At 45.2% G+C, this 25,303-nt stretch overlaps 1 protein-coding gene across 2 annotated transcripts in view; it reads left to right on the forward strand.

Moving 5' to 3' along the window:
• The window catches only part of LOC146195479 (uncharacterized), a 104,640-nt gene that overhangs the window by 11,714 nt on the left and 67,623 nt on the right, over positions 1–25,303 (forward strand). The window contains exons 2-5 of one of the 2 annotated variants that reach the window (XM_084596244.1): positions 5,448–5,515; positions 7,938–8,015; positions 18,003–18,087; positions 20,917–20,987. In XM_084596244.1, coding sequence (XP_084452370.1) covers positions 5,448–5,515; positions 7,938–8,015; positions 18,003–18,087; positions 20,917–20,987 — 302 coding nt within the window. The remainder of the gene's footprint in view (positions 1–5,447; positions 5,516–7,937; positions 8,016–18,002; positions 18,088–20,916; positions 20,988–25,303) is intronic. The other variant, XM_084596245.1, reaches the window with a different exon arrangement.

The following is a 25,303-nucleotide window of genomic DNA, read 5'->3' on the forward strand; positions in this document are numbered from 1 at the left end:
CGCTGCCGAACTTGTGACCATTCGAGAATCCATTCGCTACATATGTGGGGAACCACCTAAAAAATGGTGTATATTCACGAACTCGAAGACTGCATTACAAATTTTGAAAAACTTCTTGCGCCACACTGCCTATCAGTCCCTGGCACTAAACATTATGGAGCTCATCACATCTGCCCAGCTGCAAGGCCACATGACAATGTTTCAATGGATTCCTGCCCACTGCGGCCTCCATGGGAATGATCAAGCCGATGTTGAGGCGAAAAGCGCACGCATCAATGGCTTCCAAACAGCTGTGCCTTTTTCAAGTGCGGATACGACGTGTCTTCTAAAGAGTTGTATGAATATTGCTACAGCAGCTTACTGGGCTCAACTAGACGCCCGACACATCCGTCTAAGAAGGCTCGATCGAACATTTAAATTTAATGTTCCGCGTGATATTCCGCGTCATCAGGCATGCTTGATACACAGACTTCGTTTAAACGTGGCGTTCACGCGCAAGTACTTGCATTTAATTGGACAGATGGACTGACCGGAATGTTCAACTTGTGGCATCCCAGAGACTGTGGACCATGTATTATTGGTGTGCCCAGAGTATGCGAACGAAAGAAATGTTGTAGCTGCTTCCATGAAGCGTTTAGACAAGAGGCCTCTGTCGGAGGAACTGCTGCTGGGCGCTTGTCAGGACAAGGGGAAGGGCGTCCAGGCAGTGCGTGCTCTTTGCCGTTATTTGAGCGCCAGCGGACTTGATTCGCGCTTGTAAAGCAAGCTGCTGTGTCTGTATACATATTTCATATGCCTTCTCCCACATCGTCACCCATCATGACCTTCTTTCTTCTCTCCTTCCCTTTCCCCAGTGCAGAGTAGCAGGCCAGATTTGAATTATTCGGGCCAGCCTCTCTGCCTTTTCCTTTCAATAAATCCATCTATCTATCGAGGCATCATTCAGAACATTGGTTACGCAATAGAGGTAATCGTTTCGCCTTTCTGTTGTCATGCTCTTATCTAGAGTTGGGACTGTCTGTCGCGTCATAATGCGGTGGTCAACTGTGCTCGTGCCGAACTGGAGTTTTATAAGCTCGACGAACCGTTCCCTGACGTTCCTTTTCTAAAAGTCTTCATTGCCGATGATACTGACCTTCCTGCGTGCTATTTCGTTCTTGTGTTCATCGCTTGTATTTTTTACTTCAGTACTGATGTAGTACATTTCACACCATCGCCCGTCTTTCTAAACCGCAAGCCTTCCCCTGCCTTACGCCGTACTTTCTATGTCAGCTGGCCTCACCGCGCTCTGGATTCCTAATTCATTTTCATTTCCCTTGCCCCTCTGTTGCGGGGAATGCCTTGGCATCGTCCAGCTCATTGATTCCATTTTCACCGGTGATGTAACAACCGTTTCGCAGCACGCTGACTTGGCTGCTCTCACACCGCCTGTTCTTGCGCTGGAGCAGTCGCCAGACGTTTTCGTCCGCTCCATCGATACCAGTCTTCGTGGGCCTCAACGGTCTGAATTTCTGACACTGCTTCATCAGTTCTGTTCTTCATTCGACTCTCACCAAACCGCTTTTACCCGCACATGAACTGTCGCCCACAACATTGACACCGGTTCCCATGCACCTCTGCGTCAGCGTCCCTATCGTGTCTCTGCCACCGAGCGCCGAGTTATTGAAGACCATGTTCACACTATGCTTCAGAATGGCGTGATTGAGCCTTCAAAGAGCTCGTGGTCCTCCCCTGTTGTCCTGGAAAGGAAGAAAGACGGTTATATTCGCTTCTGCGTCGACTACCTAAATTGCAAAAACCTCCTTTATTGGCTCATCTACAATTCAAGTGGAAGGAATTGGCTCCTTTCATTCCGCGCCTTATACGAACTCAAATATGTGCAGCTTTCACGCCGATCCGCAGTGCGAGCACGCTAGAGGTTTCAAAACGTACACTCAAGTTTGTCGTCGCTACTATTGGCGCAGTGTTTACAACTCGGTTCTCAAGTACGCTCGATCGTGCCTAGCTTGACAACGCTGCAAACCCGCCTCTTACCACTCGGTTGGCGAGTTACAGCCTCTCATATGCCCGCTTAGACCCTTCGACCACGCGGGCATTGACCTCCATAACCCTCTTCCACACACAGCTGGTGGCGATCGCTGGGCCATGGTCGCCGTCGACCACCTCACCCGATATTCCGAAGCCGCCGCGCTCCCAGCTGCTACAGCCCGAGATGTGGCCGGTTTCTTATTAAAGAACTTCATTCTCCGCTACGGTGCTCCCAGTGAACAGCAAAAGACACGGCTAAGAGACGAGAAAAGACACGAGCTGACCTTCCAACTGACATTTATTTCGTGAAATGCTACTTATATATTGATTTCTTAAGCTAAGAAAATTTCTTAGCTTGTCACCTTGTCAGAAAATGCAACTCTGCATTTGTTAAAGCGACTGAAGGCGCACTAACACAATTGGCCCGCCGCCTTTTGTTACTGAGCTTCTACAGCCTTTACGGTTCCACCACAAAAGTAAAGCCCTTGAAAGACGCATCTGTATTTTTTATCATGACCTTAAAGCACATGACAAATGTTGTTAACCTCATTATTTGCTTGTACAGTATTTCCATGTCGAAATAAGTGGCTGTTAACACTGCCAAGGTACTCCTCGATCTGTTTGGATCCTTCACTCTCTATTGTAAAACTGTGTGCTTCTAAGGTAAGCAGATATTATTTTTGGGTGTTCATTATGCTGGGTCGACGGTTCTAAGTTTGCTATCTACGTCCCCAATGAGGTTTTTGAAAGAGTCGGACGATAAACGTTTAAAGGTTGTTGTTGCCGGGGTTTAACGTCCAAAGCAACTGAGGATATGAGAGACGCCGTAGTTGAGAGCTCCAGAAATTTCGACCGCCTGGGGTTGTTTAACGGGTACTCCGCACGACACACTGGCGCCTTGCATTTCACCTCCATCGAAATGCGGCCGCTGCGGACGGGATTCGATTCCTTGTCTTTGGGTACAGCAGTCGAGCGCCCCAACCTCTTCACCACCACAGCTAGAAATTTGTCAAGACAACATAGCCGTCACAGAATAAGAGAAAACGTTTTAATGTCTGTAACATGGGAAGCTTTCTCGCTTCACTTAAACAGTGCACAGAAGAAGCATATGTGCGAACGTACTATAAAATATGAACAGCGATGACGCATTGAAACATAGTTTGAAAAAACAAAGACAAAGATTACATACAAATCCGAAAGTGTGTTCGGCAAGGCGACATGATCGAAGATCTGTTCACACTCTGTATTTAAAGCTAGTTCATGGACAGCTGGCGGGGAGCAAACAGGAAGTAAACTGTAATTCAGGAAAACAAAGTAATATCCTGTTCGTTGGTGACGTTGCCTACAGATTGAATTCTGAAGCCGTACAGCCAGCAAACAATGATCAAGGACCTACAGGAGAAACGCGGACCAAATGACCCAGTAACTGACAAAGACTTTGAGAATAATCTTGACAATCTGGGAAGCAAGAAAACAAATTTACGATGTGCAGCGAAGCAGTTAAATTGGCGAAGAAATACATTCACTAGGGTTCTATCAGTGGCCACAAATCCAGACAACGAGATCCGTCTGAATCTGATAACTAGGAATAGTGCGGTTAGATTTGGCAGTCGTTAACAATTAATGAATAGCTGTTTATCAATACGTTTCAAGAGCAAATCATGCAACCGGTTATTCTTAGCGGTACCCAACCACAGGACACAAGCATCGACGATAGCAACAAGGTTTTAATATACACTGTGGCAGCGCATAGACCTATATGAAGGTATACTACACGTGCATTTATGGAATTAGAAGAATCAAGAGGAATCGTAATAAGCAGGCAAATACGGCGAACAAGACTGATTGTCGTCTTTTGTATGACGCAAAGAGCACCCGTCAAAAAGCGCGCGTCAAATCAGCGCACAAAAACGGTAGGGCGACGCATCAGCTCGGAGAAAGTACTGCACAGTGACAAAGTGCCGGGCTCAAAAACAACACAGCGCAGCGCGCACCGCAGTGCGATGAATACTGAAACGTGCATATTGCAGAAAAAGTGATTAAGATCAGCGCTTGTTTTTTATATATGGAGATTTTCCTACATTAAGCCAGTAGAATCTGGGCAATTGAATAGTGAACTTTGCCTTCAATCTTCATTCATATGCCTATATTTAACATTTTTGTTCCAATGTATAAGCCACCACGCGTAGATTATTTTGGGCAATTATTTAGTTTAGGACGCCAGTGCATATTTCTTTTTTTTTTTTATTTTCTAGAGCGCCGAACCGTTGAGAGGTATAACACTGAAGCGTTAACCCAGACAAGAGTCATTAGATGTGACATAAAAGAGAAACTGCGCAGCGCTGTCGTATTTTAGGAAACCAAAGAAGGGAGAAAAACAAATGCGTGACAGAAAATGCTTTCTCACAGCTGCAAAGGGCTTTGCCCTACAACCTAACTTAACTTGAATTATTCCCGACTGTGATAACAACACCGCTGATGTGTGCGTTGCATTTGGGTTCACGACTATAAATTTCGCCCCTAACCTGCACCGTAGTGCGCGATGCCGTTTGTTTGTCATACTGTTTTTAAGGCAAAAACCTTACTTGGCTCACGAGTGGGGTTGGGAAGAATGTGTCAATGAGACAGAAGCATAGCCAATTCTACAGTAGCCACTTAACACGTGAACATGGGCTATAGTATTTAAATATTGGGCAACTTATAGCCAAAAGACATAAGCTAATCCAGAAAGGTCGTAAGTCAATCTAGATGTCCAGAATTCATTCTAGTAACGACATCAAAAGCGATATTTGTCTAAATTGACTAAATTATCTTAACTTTGGCCAATCTATTGCGAAAGATATAATCGAATACAAAAATGTCGTAGATAATCCAGAAGTCTAGAATTCTACCTAGCAGCCACATATCAAGCCAATGATTAATCCAGTGGTTATATTGAAACATAATAGAAAATAAAATATTATAAAATAACGTGAAATAAATCTTGTAATAAAACAAAGTAAACACAAATAAAAAAGACCCCTGTGCTGTTTGACTGTGTTGTATTCATGAGTAGTTTTTTGTCTGCTGTTACCCTCACACTGTTCTCTAGAGGGCTGTTTGTCCATGTGCTCCCGCACTAAAATTTCTGAAAAAAAAAGGTGTGGCTGATGCGATAAAGAAATCAGGTCAGTGGACTATACCGGGAATTACGTGAAGATTGGCACAGTACAGGGGTAACTGGCTGGCTTTAAAATGATCTCCTGCCCTGCTGTGGATGCAGCCTGACTGATGATGAAAATGAAAATTGTGGGATCTGTTTTTTGTGGAGCTAAGGTGCAGGAGAACGTTAACAAATGTGTCTTGATTTGCCGCACGCAAAAAATTCTGCTCAATCTGAGTAGAGATCGCCTTCATTTTTGCTCTCACCCCCTTTGCAGGATCTCATGATTCAAGTTCCTCGGTAGCATATTCATGCTCAAGAAAAACGGCTAGAGTGAACAAGAATGTGAGTATCGCTTTACTAAACAACTATTATTTAACGGAATGTTAATTTTTATCGTGCCTAGCTTTCTTCTCGGCCTTTCGCGCCTTCGGCTTACAACATGGGTTATTTCTTAATCAAGATTGCATCGATGTCTTAGTTATTGCGAGCTACAACAGAACGAAGGAGACTCGAAAAGACATGCACAAGTGAACCGTATTTGCGCAAGTCTATTTTCCTCTCCATTCCTAGTGCTGTATCGCACTGTACCGAAGCCGTAGAAACAGATCCTTGCCTCAACAATACTTAATATGCATCGCTGCAGCGTCACATCAAAATATATCGCACTAAGCATGGTCTCTCTCGCGACTGCGTCGCTGTAATCATGTCATAAAATGATCGAAAAGAGTCTAAAACACGTCAATCAATCATGGAAAAAACGACACCTTGCATCATAACATATAAATTAAGACTTAATTATTGAAGACATCGGAATTCGGGAATTTTATATCGCATCGAAAATCGCACACACCAACTGCAGTTCCTACTTGTGAAGCCCTGTCATTACCACTGTAGGAAAAATTGTAAGACCTCTTCAAAATACCAACATCTTCTTACACACCTTCGCTTTCTATTCCATGACCGGTATTCATGTTGTCGGATATTTCGTGCTGTCTACAATGAGCCCTTTAAAAATGGAGCCAGCTTGGCTTTATTGGTCAAATGGTAAGTGCGTAAAAACGCGGTTTTTATTTTGCTTTCGGCTCGAGGCTGGGGTCTGGAGGTTAGGGTACTAGCAAAGATGGGCACAATCGATGACTGCGGACCCCAGTGTTCGATCTGTTTAAAACGTTTTGGCCGCTTAATGCATCTAAAGTGGGCAACGCGATGTCAAATCATTCTGAATCCATTACACATGGGTGAAATTCTATAAAGACGACCAAACGCATTTCCTCGTGCGAGAGTGCGCCAGTTAACCACACAAGGGGATCTGTTGCGCCGGTAGTACATGTATAGTGATCTCGTGCAGGGGACTAACGAATTGGATCTATTCGTGCAGCCGCGAATTCAAAATCTAGGCTCGGGGTAGATAGTCCACGTTAAATGATCAAGCCCCGTGATGCAACATTTCCTTTGAAAGGCAATCATTGCTTTCCACCGTGGCTCGATACAAAAGAATGGGGAGGTAATCTTTCCTTCGAGTCGTTAGAAACTCGGTGATCTTTGGAAAGGCAAAAAAAAAAAAATAACTGAAGTGGTATGGCCATATATGCAGGACGTTTTCCTCGGGTAAGCAATAATGTCAGAACAGCGGCCGCCACTATGCCGGTTACAGCCCTAAATAAGTTGAAACGCGCTTTATAGCGTGTCAGTTGCATCGAAAAATAAAAGGGAGCGGACCGTGAAGATCGGAAGTGCTGCGCTTCATTCGGGGAAGCCAGCAGCAGTACGTATTAGAGGCGTCGCCAAGGAGCGAGAGAGAGAGGGGAGTTGGTGTCAAAACATTACCCGAAAATTTCTGAGTGCTGCATCCCCTCTTCCTTTCGGTCTTTTTTCGACCATTTTTTTTTCTCAATCGACGGCGTGCAACACCGCCCGACTAATGTTTGTGGCTACGTTACTGAACCGCGGCATATATTTAAGCATTGTTATCCAACAAAACATATACAGGTAAAGCTGTCGAAAACACTAACAAAAGACAGACATTATACAAAAATTGCTATAAGCAAGATAGCACAAATCAAGGGAACTCAATCTTGGAAAATCGGGTCACCCACTAAAAATGTTTCGGCGCCTGAATTCGCATAGCGGAATGTCCATAACAGACGCCGCAGTTCATGCGGTAAAGTTTTGAGGTTACCGAGACAACTAGACTACGTGAGCATCTTGTTGCACTTTGTCGGTGTCATTACAAAATAAACAGTTTGACCTGTCACCTTGACAGGCTCTCTTGATTGGATAAAACTATTTTGCGCCAAACCAGATGGTTGGCGAGACATGACAGTGTCGGAGGTCTTGCCTTCTGACAGAGGGTAAAAGAACCTTCATGTTTTTTGAATAAATGGTGTAACCTCCGCACTGGTCTCCGATGTCTGTCGCTGCAGTCTGCGCTGCTAACCTCCAGACGAGCAAGGTTAAGCGATTTGGACCAAGAGGCACCCTGTAGAGTGCGACACTCTTCGTGCAATGCATTTTATTTTTGTCAATGCAGGTCAGGGATGAAGGCTACCATGGTTTCATTTCGAAATTTAGCAAACAGTGGAAGAGACTAGTCCGTTGTTGATAGGAATACCTTGATGTTGAGTAGAATATTGAAGCGCAGAAAGTTAGTCACTGCGTGCATCCATGCACAGCCGTATCGGTGCGCTTTTTTCCAACCCTGGGTATAGCAACAGTTTCAACGAAACGCATTTTTTTAAACACTTCTTAACCTCTTTTTATCCAGTTCAATATAACTGAAGCCTGTGTGGAATTCTGTTCAGACGGTAACACCTCGGATATTAATGACGAGAGCGTGTGTCAGGTAAGTGGTACATTAGAAACATTTTCCTCTAAATTATTGCTCCCAGTACGGAAAAGGCTTTGTGTAATAAATTTCGCATTCTATAATCCGGTGAGGTAAGTTGTGCAAGATATATTATATTGAACGCGCAGTGACTCAATACACTGCTGGTAAAGTAACACATTCTTGCTTTTAAAGTTTAAAGAATATAAATTTGACAAAATTCAAGAAGAGCCTCCTCTAAGTATTGCGGGGTTTCTTATGGTACGGCCGGCTCAGACCACCAATCACATTATGCTAACAAGCATCACGATCTTAGTGGGGTAGGTCTATACCGTCCTCCGGCGCGTTATAGCACGCGTTCGATGTGTTTCAGATGCCTCTTAACGCGGTAGTGTTAAGGAGCTCGTGTCGCAGAAAAGCCGGTGTCGTCGGCGTCGACGGCGTTGGTCGTGAGCGATAAATCCCGGCACGCACTTCATAAATAAAAAGCAACTTCCAAGATGGGCTGGGTGGGAATCGAACCAGGGTCTCCGGAGTGTGAAACGGAGACGCTACCACTGAGCCACAAGTTCGATGCTTGAAAGCGGTACAAAAGCGCTTCTAGTGAATGCGGTGTTGCCTTAGAAATGTGCCGTAGAACGTTATACTGCGGTGTATATTGGTAATTATGAGCATGTTACTTACAGAAGTCGCAGTTACACGAGTAGCGAAGTACGTTTCCGCTACATTTATTCTGCGCTCTGCGCACATGCAGAGCCATCTTGCGGCAAACACAGAAGAACCCCTCCTCGCAATGTGCGGCGCTGCCCTGACACGTGGCGCACCACTCGCCCCTGACGCTTAAGCTTCGCCTTCAAGAGTGGAACGCGATAGCGTTATTGCACCTCGTTCGCACCGCCCACTCATTCGCTCGGTATGCTCGGTGCGAACGAGGTGCAATAACGCTATCGCGTTCCACTCTTGAAGGCGAAGCTTAAGCGTCCTCCAAATATTTCTGTCTGAATTTCCATTTATTTAATTGACGCACTTATATTAGATGTTTTGGCATTTTGTTTCGTTGCTGAACTTTTTTTTCTTGCATTGATTATTTAGAGGCGGCCTTCTCTGAAGCACCTACCGAGTCACTAGAGGTAGCGAAAAGAGAAACTTGAGCTCCAACCACGTAGAGTAGCGGCGTAAGGACAGGCTGAGAAAAAATATATAAAATATTAAATGTTTTGAGTTGCAAAGTGAACTCGCTCAGTGGATCACCATCGCTAAAGCCCAGTGTTTTACAATATTCTGACTTGCATGCACTGGCCAAGCAGAGCTATGTATGAGTTTTCAGTGTATATGCGCATCGTTTATTATTGACTGGACAAGAAACAAAACAAAAATTTTGAAAATCTAGTAGTTTGGGACAACGGTGTAAAACGCTAGTGTCAGGGCCACAGCAGCACTTGATTGCTCATTCTTCCCTGCTGTATTTTATTGTCGTGAGCGAAACATCAAAAATAGGCCACAATGCCATCGCATGGAAAAAGACCCACAAAGATATTCAGTGATGGAACTATTGGAAACACTATTACACTAGGATCTGCACTCTTGCGCTTCTTTTCAGTGTAAGAGCACTCATACGCTCACTACCACCGATCAAGGATATTGTCTGCTCTTGCTTGTGCTGGGGCTAGGCAGTTTGACTAAGCATTTTCGTGAGGGCGAGCTGTCGGGCCAGGGGTTTTCCATCAGTTTAAGCAGCGAGTAGTAACCTCAGATCCGGACCATGAAAAGGAAATAACAAGAAGAATAAGGTTGGGATGGAGCGCATTTGGCAAGCACTCACAGATTATGACTAGTAGCTTACCGGTATCGCTCAAGAGGAAAGTATACAACAGTTGCATCTTACCTGTACTCACCTATGGGGCTGAAACGTGGAGGCTAGCCAAGAGAGTTCTACTTAAGTTGAGGACAACCCAGAGGGCTATGGAACGAAAAATGGTAGAGGTAACATTAGGAGATTGGAAGCATGCAGAGTGGGTCAGAGAAATAACTCAAGTTACCGACATTTTAGTGGAAATTAAGAAGAATAAATGGGCATGAGCCGGACAGGTAGTGCGAGGAGAGGATAACCGATGGTCGCTTAGGGTAACAAACTGGATTCCAAGGGAAGGAAAGCGCAGCTGGGGGCGGCAGAACGTTAGGTGGGCGGATGAGGTTAAGAAGTTCGCAGGGGCAAATGGATGCAGCTAGAACAGAACCGGGTTAATTGGATAAATATGGGAGAGGCCCTCGCCCTGCAGTGGGCATTTTCAGGCTGCTGCTGCTGCTGATGATGATGATGAAGCAGCGCGTGTCAGGACTAGGACAGAGCACGGAGGAACACAGCGCTTGTTTGTCCTGTGTATTCCTCTGGGGGTGATGCTACATTCACACCAAATCGGTCTAGGGGCGGGGCCTCCGCTTTTCACGTGATCAGTGACGTCATGGCGTCGGCAAGAAATACATACCATAAAAAAGCGCGCTCCGCGCCTTCCTTCCGGCCGTGGATCCGCGCGCGCGCTTCTCGATCTTCTCTATCCATTCCACTGTTTCCTCGCGACCACGAGTGACGCTCCTGAACGTCAGGAACTCATTTTGCGACGCTACCTCAGCGACATACATGAGGAGGGAGGCTACTGACATTGATACCTGAAATGCGAAGAAGATTGCAAAAAGTCGGAGAGATCTCGGCTGACAACGTAAAGTATAGCTGTGCGGACTTCACGAGAGTTCGATTCGTCACCCAAAGGTAAGTTCCTTTCACAGTGACGGCGCTTCTAGCCAGTAATATATGTATGTGTATACGCATGCAAGCATTACTCGATTTTTCTTGCGCCATTTCGCTGCAGCACGACAGCATTAAGGCGAACTGTGCAATGCTATAATGTGAACTTTATACTGTACATAAGAGCAATAATTTCGCTTTTCGATTGTAGCAAGGATTGCGCAAAATTTATTTGCGTGCGCGCGAAAGAGAGAGAGAGAGTGTGTATGTGTGTGTATGTGAGTCATTTATACGAATCTAATAAATGCGTACCTCTTTACATGTTCTCCATGATTCATCATATGACGGAAAAATTCTTATGGACGCGTGCCTTTCCGGGTAGAGGAAGAAGTTGTAAAAATCTGCATCCTCGGCGAAGAATACTGGAAGAATGACAACTCGGTATGAGCAAGATTTGAAATTGATGATGGTTATACCTAGCTGATTTTCTTTTTTTTTTTCATTCAACTAGCGTTAGTAATTTAGCATTTCTGTAACCGCCTGTAACTACATATACAAATCTGCATGCACATGCATATAGATTCAAGAATGATATCAGGAGCCCTGTGTGTGTGTGTGTGTGTGTGTGTGTGTGTGTGTGTGTGTGTGTGTGTGTGTGTGTGTGTGTGTGTGTGTGTGTGTGTGTGTGTGTGTGTGTGTGTGTGTGTGTGTGTGTGTGTGTGTGTGTGTGTGTGTGTGTGTGTGTGTGTGTGTGTGTGTGTGTGTGTGTGTGTGTGTGTGTGTGTGTGTGTGTGTGTGTGTGTGTGTGTGTGTGTGTGTGTGTGTGTGTGTGTGTGTGTGTGTGTGTGTGTGTGTGTGTGTGTGTGCGTGCGCGTGCGTGCGTGTGCGCGTATGCATATGCACTCGGTATTTCGCGGTATTTCGGAAGTACTCAGTATTTCTTTGTTGAAGCGCGCGGGAAGAAAATATTAAAAATGGTGTTGACGGCAGCTTAATGATGTTAATTGAATTTGCTGTTACAATATATATGTTGTAAAAGCAGTATTAGGCATATATTCATCAGCGGCAAAAATTTGCAGGACATGAGAAAATGTTTTTTTTTTTTCTGTAAAGTGCCGCTTATATGTCGCAGCATATATGTGGGTCCAACTTTTATCTGTTTGACACCAGCTACATTGGTCTTTGATTCCATGACGCGTCCTGAAAAGTTTCAACGAACAGAGCTTGATGCGAAGGCATCGACCGCGTCAACATTCCATGACCATAAAGACTCAACAGAAACCTCTGGGGCTGCAGTGTCTGAGCCAGCAGTTCCTCCAGGGCCTTCAGAAATGCATAGAAAAATTGTGGAAGGTTAGGAAAAGTGCACTTCAATTTTTTGTCATTGTCATGACGAGGAAGTTCTCTCTGAAACGAATTATTATTTTACTGTGCTTTCAGAAGGCTGGCCAGTTCTGTGCCAGAGAGTTCTGGCTTGCATGTATAAAGTTCACCAGTAAAGGAATGTTCATCTCTGAAGCCTCTCCCTAAACGAAGGCAACTGCTCGACAAATGACCCCATTACAATCATTGACTTAGAAAGGCACAGTTTTGCCCTATCTCTCATTTCACCAAATAATTCAGCCGTTTTTTTTTTTTTTAACTGAAGGGTATAGGATGACGCCTCAGTAACCTGTGATTCATTGATACTGGTGCCTTGCAAAGTAACTCAGGGGACGAATTTAAACAGGCAAGGTAGAGCAATAGGGCTAAAATTTTATATGGAGAAAATGAAAGTAACACTTAATAGGCTAGGATAGCAAATAGGAGTTTACAATAGGTAGCAAGGACCTGGAAGTGGTTAGGAAATATGTCTTATAAGTACAGGTATAACAATCGCCTGTCTCTTCGATGGCAGTCAAATAATTAGAAAAATAAAATTGACTTGGAGTACATTTGGCAGGTACTAGCTCTCAGATCATGAATGACAGCTGCCCAGTAGTATACCTCAAGAAGTAAATAGTATATGTGACAGCTGTATCTTTTCGGTACTGCCTATTGGGCAGCAATGAGAAAGCTAAAAAGAAGGTTTCAACAGAACTTTTAGACAATGCAGACAGTTTTGATATAGAAAACGATAGGTTTAACACTAAGAGACAGTAAGTGAGCACAGAGAGTGGTCAGGAATAACCGTGAGTTATTAATATTCTAGTTGAAACCAAGAAGAAATGGACATGGCAGGGCATTTAATATTCGGGCAAGCTAGCCGATGGTTGCTATAGGGTAACTGACTGCATTTCAAGAGAAGGCAAACGTCACAGAGGGAGGCAGAAAGGTGGGCGGATGGGATCAGGAAGTTTGTGAGGACTAGGCGGGTCACAAGAAACCGTTAATTAGCTGATGTATATGGCAGAGGTCTTTGCCCTGCACACGTGATGGCAATGGTGTGCATTGAAAAGCACTCATAATACTTCCAAAAAAAAAAAGTGTTTACCATGTTATGCCATTATTGCTATGCATACACCTGAGTCACACGCAATGTATGCCATATGCGAATTATCCTTTCTTTAGCTGGTTTTTATAGACAGTGCAGACTATATATCTGGAAATTAGAGTATGTTTCTGGCGCATTTTTTATTGCATGCATAGTTCATCTCTGTCTTTAATTCCTGCATATGGCTTCATTTTTTTTGTTCTCTGTAATGAAATTGTGTTCATTTCAATGTAAATAATGTACATAATAAATAAACTCGTTTTTTTAATGACTTCGAAGTCTTCCCTGCATATCATGCCTTCTTCGAGAAAATCAATGCATCGATTGCTTTTACTTGCATAGAAAAGTTGATGCATGGTGTGAAAGCTACAGGTACTGTACGTTCCGCTAAATTTATGAAGGGCATGAGGTTATGCTTTCAGTTCTGAGATTTTGTTTTTAATTATATCAAGCAGAAATCTTCACCATTTAGGGTATAGTTTATGGGAAAATCCTCAGTTGGTTCCAGCTTGAGCCAGTTAGGTCCAGAATAGCCCCACGAGCTTAACTAGCTGGTCAAGATTTTTGTCCTGTTAAAAAAAAATTGAATTGTTTAAATTAGAACGCTATGATCGAATGAGAGCAGGCATAATAAAAATGCTGCTGTGAGAGACATGGTAAACAGTACTGTTATAATTAGCTTATTTTCTTTATTTCTTTTTCTTAACGGTTTAATTAATATTGTTAATGAGTGGAAGCAAACCATTTTTTTTGCTCCAGGATATGGTATTGAAGACTGCATGAAACACCTGAGCTGCAGCTAGAAGAAAATATGAGCACAGCATAAGAACGGACAAGGGGTATTAGGTATAGGACCATATACATATGTATAAAATGAAATAAATTAAGATCCCGAGAGTAAATTGGATATATATATATATATATATATATATATGTGCCAGCTGGTGAATTCAATGACGACCTCATCATGAAGGTTCTGTGCATGATCGAGGTAAGTGCCGACGAAACGCCATGCCAGCTAAAAATGTGCCATTTTATTAGCTGCATAGAATTAAGTTGCGCAATATGCAGCTATAGATCGGTAAGCCTATAATTTTGATGATCGGCGTAGCTCCGCAAATGCGCGGTTCGAATGATCACAATTAAAGGTATCGTTCAAGAACAATATCTCTAAGCTGACATCGAGTGCACATAGTAAGTTTGTATAATCATCACTCACATTTCTATTGCAGCAGCTATATTATACTGTGAAACTGAACGAGGTTCGCGCGATCTTTCGGTGAAGATTTGCAAAAAAAAGTGAATAAAAAGTGAAAGTCTGCTTATGCTAGCATAAGGAATTTTAAGTTCCCGCTGCTGGCTAGCTACAACGAGTGCAGGGTACACAAGCGGCCGTTATGGCTCTAAAGTTGAAGCAGGCGACTTACCTCGGCGACGCTTTCCGCGCAGCCGCCGCGCCGGAGCAAAGCTTATTTTTTGTGTTTTTTGCCGATGCCATGACGTCAACGGTCACGTGAAAAGCGGAAGCTCCGCCCCTAGACCGATTTGGTGTGAATGTAGCATCACCCATTCTTCTGGGCTCTGTACTCGTTATGATACGCTTTGCTTAGAGTTACGTTTCGAGAGGTCACAACCACGTGGCTTTGCGCGGGTAATTTAAACACAGTCCGGTGTAGCGGCTTCAACGCGCGAGTCTCGTCGGCGATCCTTACAAGTTCGCCAGCCAACAGAGACAGTGACAGAGCCTATGAAGGAATAATGACTGACGAAGACCTCTTGTGATGCTTCCACAGTAAAAAACAAAAAACAAAAACAAGACCAAAATCATTGTAGTGGATTTGACCCGGTCAGTTTCTAAGCCATGTAGCCGGGTTCACTAGCACAGCTTCTTAACGATTCAGCCACAATGGCAGGTGTTTTCGGTGGTTATAACCAAGTTTAGGTAAATATGCATCATTCGATGGGGTTGCTATATAATGGCGTCGCAAGTAGAATTAAACTTGTGGCCTGCGAGATCAAGCACACCGTTTCACAGGAGCTAAATTTAAGAGGTCACAAGTAAACCTCTGCCATTTTACATGGTGGAATATTTTGCACCAGGTGTCTTTTGTATTAGGTATCCGCAATTGCAAACGCCTAAACAAGTAAGAGTAAAAATCTAGTGTTTTTGCACTATGATGGCTGTAACAGAGATGACCCCTGCTAATTTTTTTCTCATTTATGTCTCGCAGAAACAGACACGTTTGCAGCCGTTATGGTACAGCGCACAAGTATAAAAATTTATACTACCCAATGTTCTCAAATTATACGAGATTTGAGGTGAAACAGCTGCGACACTATGCTGCTGGGGTAAATTCTGTACTTCATATGGATGCGGCGGCTGAAAGCAGCATGGAATGGTGATGCACTTAAGGCGCACTCTGGCACACAAAAGCAGCACGAGGGCCGAACTCAGCCGCCGTTTCTTTGCGTTAAAAAAAAAAAAAAAACCGCTTTGTACACCATCACAAGTTTTCATAAAGAGAGAGGAATGGGGCAAGATACATTATCGACGAAGCCTATTGTGCCCGACCCGATGTGGCACGGGGCGTGCATGCAGCACTCAGTGGAAAGCGAGATCCTTTTATGATAAGAGCGAGCCTCAATTCACTCGCATGTCCTAGTGACAGAGACGCATGTATGCCACTTCAGTGGCTCCAGGATGATCGGGCGTTTCTTTGACGAGCTCCTCGAAAGCGATCCCTTCATTATTTGGCACGGTTATAGAGAAAGAGACAAAATTATATGAGAAAGGCTTGCTTGAACCATAAGGAGGGTAAGGAAGGAAGTAAAAGTAAAGATAGGCGTTGCCCACTTCGTATACGGGGCTCCGAAGGGACAGCGTGCGGCTGCTTGATGCTCGGCTGGAAACGAGCATGTATACCAGAGGCCCTGACTTCACTCTTTTGAAGCCGGCGTGGCGGTTCCGCGACCGGACGCTGCAATGTCTCTTCTCCTTTACCCTCCGCATTTCCTATCTCCGCGACGCTCACGTAGCTCGGCCCCTTAGCAACGCTGTTGCTAGCGGCCCGAATTTTCATAGCAACAGCGATGCCGTTGCTAATGGCCTAGCTAGGCTAACCTTAAATTTTGACGTAACTTCCACCACCCTTTCTCCAATGCATTGGGAATGGCAAGGGCCTCTACTAAGTTGTTTTCTTTCTCCATCTCGTGGTTCAACGGCGGGACAGATCATCGCTTTGTCCTCTTCCGGTAGATGGTACTAGCGGTCATTGAATCACATTCTGGCGTTGCCTCTAACGGGAACGCACATTACTAAGGTTGGCGTAGGGGCTAACTCCAAAATGTGGCATTTATTAAAAGGACTCCGCTCTGTGTGAGTGACCTGTGAAATATTATAGCTTTAATTGTAAGGTTCTTGTTTCTACAAACACTCCGAGTTAACTCTACAGCTGCTGTAGAGGTTTCGCGGAAACTTTTATTGGTGGACAGTGTCATCAGCTCACAGCCCCATGGCCTCGATCGAAAATTTCGAACACACTATACATCTCAATTAAAAAGTTGCTTCAACAGTTTAACGGTTAGAGGTTTGAAAGTTGCCACAACGCTCAAATGAATTAGAAAATTTATTGCGTTTAAAAATATCAAAGTTGTGGTCTTCAGGAGGGAGATTAATCCATGAATTGGCATTTTTGCATGCCAGATAGATTGTAGACTAGGCCTTGCAAGCCTTTTTTATTCGCCACACTTTGAAACCAGTCATGCAAAATTACAGACAATTGCTGCAAAAGTTGAAAACGCAGTCGTGTGTAGCCTTGAAGGCTAAAATTATGACGGCGCAATCGAAGCTCCAACCTTGGTAGCCCGACAAAGCGCAAGTTTGGGGTTCCAAAAACTCATTAAATTATCATTACTTCCACGACAATACCTGAAGTGCAGGGCACGCATCCATATAAGATTAATACCTGGCCATTCAGGTGTGCCATTTACAACGGAGGCCAACAAATTAAAAGGACCACAATCTTCGGTATCTATAGGTAGCTAGGAATCTAACTCCAAGCGAGGGAAACGGTAACTATTTCTTACTGGTATTTTGGAACACGTCCAAAAAGTAAGCTTCTGATAAATGGCAAAGTATGTGATCTATTGTTTTGGATACTTACCGGTGGCAGTTGGATCCCCATGGTAGAAAAAAAACAACATTTCATTTCTTCAAAAGACTTTACAGGCAATGTTCCAGTGTAGTCTGAAAACGAAATGTTTTAGCTTCCGACGGCAGTTAGAATTCTTTATACAAAACATTACTGACATTCACCTTTCGCCCCCACCCCGCGCCCCTTGGCCACGGGAGGCCAGGCGGGTATTTTTAAGCATGCCACATTGTTTCTCACGTGAAGCGGTATCATACGACTGTATACGCATGTATGTACGTTTGTAATTAAACAGCCCTAGACAACACTGTCATCCCATACTACTACGATCAAGCCAAAAAGTTTCCCAAATTTTGTGGAATGTACGCTGATGACACCGATGATTAATTTTGGAATTTGCTCAATAGAATCCTGGTCGTGCTGCTTTGATAACAGTCTATTACACAGCCATTCGTATCTCTGAAGGGGTCTATTTCGAGATTTGGAGCCACATATGTGCATAATACGTCCCGCGTGCCCTTAAGCTACAACTGTTTGTTTTGAAATCTTTTAATTAACAATCTAGAGAGAAAATAAGGCAAGGTCTCTTTAAAGTTTACTGCATATTTCTAACTCCGCTTTCTTTCTATTTTTGCAAGTATGAGGCGACCTACCCTGGGAGGTTGTCCGATGAATGGGTTTTACTTACAGGACACTGTGTCAATGGGACGTGCTTACAACCAGGTGAGCTAGCGTACCATATCACCCTTGTTTTGCAAATGATGTGATTCACCTATGTGCTGCTAGGATGATACTGCTAGAAAAATTCCTTTTAGACTTCAAGAACAGGTTGGTTCAAGAAAGGTTGTGGTGCAGAATTTTAGTGCGTGTTGTTTATTGGATAGAAAAAGCATTTCCTAGCGCAAACGTGAACATTCCTAGATAAAATCAATTGAGGTGGAATGAATGTAGCTGAAAGAACTGCGGATGACTTCCTGGTAGTAAAACGTTAATAAGTGTCACACCGGAGCTGCGTCAGCGTCAATTAGTGCACGTCTTTTTGCCATGCGTTGTTAGATGTGAGAGGGGTCGAGCCGCTTCACGATCCCACCGCGACTCCATGTTAGATGTCGGGAGCCAGTGCAGCCTAGACTATCTTCTGCCAAGACGATATTCGACCAAACCGGAGCGAGAACATGAAAGTAATGACACTGACCTCTGTTTGAAGGCCCCGAGTCCATGAGACGAGCTGAAAAAAATGTGACTTTAAACAGTATTTAAAGGCATGGTACAGGATAGAACAACATCGGCATGGGGGCCGACAGCTACAGGCTACACGCGACTGTCTTCGAATAGCGCCGGCCAGGGAGAATCCTCTGCGTCCCCTCCGGTAGAGGAGCACAACATGCGATGGACGCTCATGGTCGTCTCTCTCGCCCACCGACCGAGCGCCTTCTTTAATGGGCTAGAAAGCCATTTGCACTTGAACTGTCCAACTGGACGCCGTAGTTAGCGGCGTGCCTCTCGCCAGCGCGCTGGTCTCCCGTCGCGGATCTGTCCAGGTGCAAGGGGGGATGGAGGGCGCGCCTCTATGACACCGGCGCTCGCTCAGGTGCCAGTGCGTTCGGTTAGCGTGTCCGGCCACACCCGATGCCGAATCTTCTCCTCAATTCGCGGGTGTCAAAGCGGAGCAGCACCTGGGCTACAAAAGGGGCGTCCGTCGCTCACCTGCACCAGCTCGACTCCAGTCGTCGGTCGCTGCAGGAGCCGCGCAAACCGCTGCTAGGAGCCGGGTCCTAACAGCGTATACCATCATTCCATTCGGAGACACGTATTCCTTACGTTCTCTTCCTTAATAGCTTTGAAACTCGAGCGTTCTTTACACAATGCCTTCTTAGCTCGATTAGCCGTGCGTGCTGTCCTGTTGTGCCTTTAGCTGTCCTAAGCACATCGCATCTTCAAGGAAACCTAAGAACAATTGTTTCATGTTTATTTGACGCCTAAGCATCTTGGAGGCCACTATGTCCATAATAGGTAGATCTGAAAGGCGTTTAGGGCAGCTGGCCTTTTACACCCTTGGATTCATGAGGGGTTGATTGATTTCTGGAAGTCTTTTTAATCCAGCGATAACACTTTAGCGGAAATCGCGAAGCTCGAAAAGAACAAATCGTGTGGCCATACTCGTCATCGTGAAATGTGCAATTACCCCCGCCAGGAATGAACTACAGCCAGGAACCTTTATCATACGCACTCGCCTCTGCTGAATCGGTTGGAGCGAGAGTCGTTAGATTTTTTTGTAATTCGATTTTTAAGAATAAATTATTTTTATTGTCTAGCTCTGTGAAGTGTGTAGTATATTTATAGTTCTTGCCTCAAAAATTGCCTGTTGACTACTGTTTATTCAAGCCCATTTTGGGTACATGTTTCGGTATTTCCTTTTTTGCAATGTTTCTTTGTCTTTTTTTCCTGACCTGTGAAACTCTTCTGTCACTGCCTTATCTATACGTATGCCAATTTGTAAGGGAATAGGACTCGTCAAATAAAGAATTGAATTGAATAAATTTTATTTTAAGCATTTTTATTTGAAGCATTATTTTAAGCACGCTCACCCATGGTGTTTTCATGGAGGAAAGAAATGAAAACACTCAAGGACAACGCTCAACCATGCTGCACTCAAAATGATCCTATACTCATCTCGACTGGTTGAGCCTTCTTCAGAAAAATGAAAAGTGTAATGAAAAATGAGGATATGTGAAATATTTTCTACATGAATATGAGACTACGCGAATGACCTCACGCTACATCGATGAGACTTCATCTGTAAAACAACTCAATAAAGGTGCCACGCATTCAGATACAATCTACCGACGTCACCTCTATCAATTAGGTTCTCAGTAAGGATTTGCGAAATAACATCAATGAGGCGTTTTTGTTTTTATGTTCGTCGGCATCCTTGATCCTAAAGCCCTTTCTTGAGTACGAAACGTATTGTAAGCTCCGCCTTCATCTAAGTAATATACTTACAGAAATAACACTTTTGTGGTACTCTTGATTCATAATTACCTATTAAAGCGTAAGCTCTTTATGTCCCCTTTGCAAAGCCTCAGACAGCTTGCATGACAGAAAATCCCGGTCAACGTTCTGGTGATTGGAAGCTGGACGGTAATACCGCCGGGGGTTGACTTGCTAGTTTAATCACCACGCACTACTTCACGAACGAACATAATGTGATGTGCAGCCCGTAGAAACATTCAACACAATCATGACTCAGCTATAGTCTTAAATCATTGTCATGCGACCAACCGTAACGCACCTCTTCGCAGAGCAGTGCAATATAAGCTAACGTAATGGTTTCATATTCTCTCAAACAAGCTGTGTTGAGTGCTTCTGCCGAATTTTTCATCAACCTAAAACTCTCAGTAAACTTAAAGAGCAACCCTGACTAGCCAAAAAAATTGATTATGTTCTTTGTCCACAACCTTTATTCCAAACGTGCCAGTTGTTATCAAATTTCAGCACGTCTGTCTTTGCACGAAATATATACGCTTACACATCTTTCGCACTTTTATTCAGGCGAAGAATCTCGACAGAGTGCCGTGAACATCTCCTGCCTGCCACCGCCTCATGAAACTTTCGGGGGCGAGGTAAGGCACAACTTCTATTCTTTGCCATCAACCTGCTGTCGAGGAAAAACATATGCAAATGACTACTAGCCAAGAGCTTTTGTACGTGCTGTTGGTTTATTTATTTGAAAATGGAATTACTGTTTAAAATGCTTTTTTCTTAGGGTATTTGAGGGAATAAAAAAACATTTGTTCTGTGTGGTCATTAGTATTGCGATACTTTTACGCTACAAAAAGTAATAAAATAGCCGGTATAGCTAGCATAATCATCAATATTGCCATCATCATCCGCAGTATAATCACTCCAGGGCAAAGGGATTTCCCATATTCCTCCAATTAGCCTTGTCCTGTGCTGGCAGCAACCGCTTGATCCCCAGATTTTGTTATCAAATTCGAATAAAGGAAAAATTCTTCTACAAGACGACGAAGGGGTAAGAACAAGGACCATAGCGCAGATTTCGTTTTCTTGAACCATGAACCAATTAGCCCGCCAGAACGTTCTTAACGTGCTTTGCCCACATACTTTTTACTACCCTTGCAACGCTTCGCTTGGTTATTTATTATAATAACAATATAAAGCTGAAAAGATTTTTGCCACCTCGATATTTGGAATCGCGATAGTTGATAACGGCAAGGCAAAACAAGTCTGCAGTGGCTCAGCTCAGATAGGTCAGGATATTGGTAGTGAAAGAGAGTATGATACATGGATGCACTCACCGGTGTCAAGTCTCTCCGATGCCACAGCCTATCACGAACGCTGGACACCAAACCAAACTGGCTTTTCATAAAGACAGATTAGAACGTTCTCGTTGACGAAGTACTGGCTGCCAGCCACATATTGTAGTCAGTCACCCGGTGCGTCGTCATCGCATCTAGTTCTTCCTGCTGCATCGAACGTTCTTCTTGTATTTGGGCAACGGCTTGGCGTGTCTCTCGCTCCGCGTTTTGACGCCGCCTCTTGGCGAGACGTTCTCCCCGCTCTGTCGGCGTCTTGGACGCACGCTAAGCGTTTACTTTTTTATTTGTACGCTGTCGGGCATCCTTACGCCAAGCAATGATTTCCGGGTCATCCGACGCAGCTTCTCGCAGTCTCCGAAGATACCCTCTACTTTGCGAGAGCTCACCGTCGGCTTCATCCAAGGCGCATCTGACTAGCAAGCGTAAACGCTGAGGATTGTAACTTTAGTTGCCCTGTTAGTCACGTAATCATACGGAGTCGTACACGATGGAGGAGACGGCTCAGTGGAGGGCACCAGAGAACGATTTGCGCATGCGCAGTTAAGCTACCTTGCAAAGAACCTATCGTCACGAGTCTGCGCAGCGGCGGAACAACTCTGGAATGACGCAGCTTGTTTCCATAGTTACGGCGCATGCGCAATTGTGGTCGAAGAACGGTACGGTTACACTCGCTTCTAATAGCCTAACGTAGCTTTTGCTACAAAATATGGTAAATCGAAATATTTACTGGCCTCGTCGAGCTAAGGTCATCGGCGCTGCAATTTGGTCGGAGGTACGGCACAAGGAGCCGGCGTCGCGCTTCTTCGCACGTGCGGTGCGCGGATTCGGCGGCGCTCAGTGCTTCTGCTGCTACTGCTTCTTCGCAAGAGCCGAAAGCGCTTTCTTCTTCCACTTTCTGCTGCCTACCTTCTACTTCGCACAAATACTTCTTCTTCTTCACCGAAGCGGTGGAGAACATCCGCCTCGCATTCGGGAGGTACCAGATTCAATCCCCAGTGCCACCGGGTACCCACCGGTTTCCAATGTGTACAAGATCTCCCACGCCTTGGTGCAGGGCTCTTCTGGGGTGAAATGCTTGAGAAAAGGGACAATGGACCAAGAATATTGGTTCAAAAAGAGAAAAAAAAAGAAAAGAAAAGGCCACACAATGGCCTTTCGCAGCACGAGGCGCACTTATCGTTGTTTAATGGCGGAACGGATCACTGTCCCATTGGCGCAGCTATTTGGGACCTATGGCCCCTTTGCCAAGCATTTCACTCGAAAGAGCCGAGCCCCAGGCCTGGGGAGATCTTGTACCCATTAAAAACTGGTGGGTATCCGGCGGCGCCTGGAATCAAACCTGGTGCCTCTCGTATGCGAGGCGGAGTCTCTACCACAAGGCCCCCGCTTCGGTTAAGAAGGGTTACAGCTCGCCAAACCGTATCCCCTGGGCTTACTCGAAATTTCCCAGGCCGAGTCCCTTCCCAGGAGCTAAGTCCCATAAATGGCGGACACCCACGCCGGGGACCACTCCTGTACCAGTTTACGTCTGGTCATCATCGAACTGTCAAAACAAATCCTGTCAGCTATCCCTCAGCGCGTCGCTGACCTGTACGCTACTGCCATCACGTTAGTCGGGTTGTGGGGCGTACCCACGTACTCTGGCAGCGGGGTCACAAAACCCGTGGTGAACTTCCATGACGTGCACCCCTACCAGACGCCTTTGCGTCCCCGACTTCGGTAGCTCTCTTCGTGCCGCACTGCAAGCGACAGCCCAATTCTACCAAGTTTTGGTAAGTCTTGGTTTTGATGTCGGCCCCGTTGATAGAACTCCGCAGGACCTACCGGAAGCGCGAGGGGAGGTTTCACCCTCCACCCCACAGCGGTACTACTTACAGACTCCCAAAGGGTGCTTGCACCAGTTCTGCTTTCGCTTCTTCACTCTGTTAGCCTACGGAAATGCCTGAAGACCTCAGCGTTTCCCAAGACGACCCTGGTTTCCCGGAGGAGGAGTGCAGCCCGTCTCTAACAGCACCTCCATGCATCCTCGCGGGCTGAGTTACACATGGTTGCTCCTACCCCTGATGACTTTACCCAGTGGGGTTTCCCCTTTGGCGTCCTTAGATGAGGCTTAGCCGCACAGCCCATCCCTGGATTGCACCGGCGGGTGAACCCACTCTTATTTTTCGCTACTTCGGAGTGGGCATCTCCAACTGTACTGCCTTCTTCCTTGTATTACAGGGAGCCGGGAACTCCCCAGCCTTATCCCTAGTCCCGTTTCTCGATAGGGACATTGTCTGTAAAAACTGTAGTTCTCAGTCAACCCCCCCTCCCCCCCCCCCCCCGTAGTGCTCCATATACCAGAGAATTTATCCCCCTTTAGTGAGCTAGGCTTTTTCAGAGTGCACCAATCTCCGATGTTTAAGTCTGCCGTCTGAGAGTCTGCCAACGTGGCCTCCTATTGACTGGATTACAAAAGTGCGCAACTGCTCCCAGCCTTATTTTTCTAGGCTTCATCGCCAGAGGTAGCGCCCCGCTCGGTTACAGGAGGCCGCTGCCCCTCCCAGTGACCAACCAGAAGTAAATCCACCTATCATTGAAATACAGTTTGCTCAATGACAAATTAAAGCCACCAGGCTGACCTGGCCCTCTTCAACAGGCCACAGCTGAGTCCTCTCCTCTTCCGTGGAGGGCTCTCGGGTGCAAGTTCACCGTGTTGTAGTCCCGCTCCTGCCGCCCTGTGCCCTGGACTTACGGGCCCGCGCCAGATATGGGCCTGGCTATGGTAGGAAGACTTCTATTTTTTCTTCTGCTTCTTCTTCTTCTTCACACACCTGGCAAACTGTGTCGTACCTGTAGATATCTTAGACAAATATACGTTCTGTGACGCAATATCACGCCGCCTTGCAGTCGTATGCCAATCCTTTCCCCTCCACCACCACCTCGTCTCCATCTTGCTCGCCCCCTGAGACAACATCCTTCAAAATTCGCTCGACACCTTCCTGTTGTCTTGTCCCTGTTGTGGCGTCCTTCAGGTTCTTAGACAGCCTTGGAGTGTCACGCTTTGGAACCAGTACTTCGGCTGCGTTTCCATGGAGGATTTAAATCACAGTAGTGTCAGAACATGCTTAATTGAGCTTCTACTTTGTAAACTAGGTTATCTATATGAGTCTAACCTGACTTAGCACAGTGTAACCAAGCATAAGCTCTCGCTTTAATAACCGGGATTAGACTATCTAAGCCATAACAATGTTTACCTTGTTATACTTCAAGGAATAATTGCTTACTACTTCTCTTTAAGGCCGATTCACGGGTGATGGACGAAAATACCTCTGTTGCCCCATTTAGGAGATGCAGTCTGCTAGAAAAGCAGCAGATGCCCTGCAGTTGCGAACACGGTGCAGCGTTCTCAAATGCAGGCCGTCTGCTGATTCAGCGGACGAGGTGAAGCGAGGAACGTCGAGCTACGTTGTATTTGCCAGTTAGCGGACTCCAGCGATTCAATTCTCTCCTTCGGGTGAATTAGCCCTCAAATCTATTCTGTTATCCTTCGCATTTACCCGGTTATCCTCTCTTCGCACTACATTCCTGCCTGTGCCCATTTCTCCTTGATTTTGACT

The sequence above is a fragment of the Amblyomma maculatum genome, chromosome 3 (assembly GCF_055883805.1).
Source record: "Amblyomma maculatum isolate TAMU_Amacu chromosome 3, ASM5588380v1, whole genome shotgun sequence".
In the NCBI taxonomy this organism is placed as follows: domain Eukaryota; kingdom Metazoa; phylum Arthropoda; class Arachnida; order Ixodida; family Ixodidae; genus Amblyomma; species Amblyomma maculatum.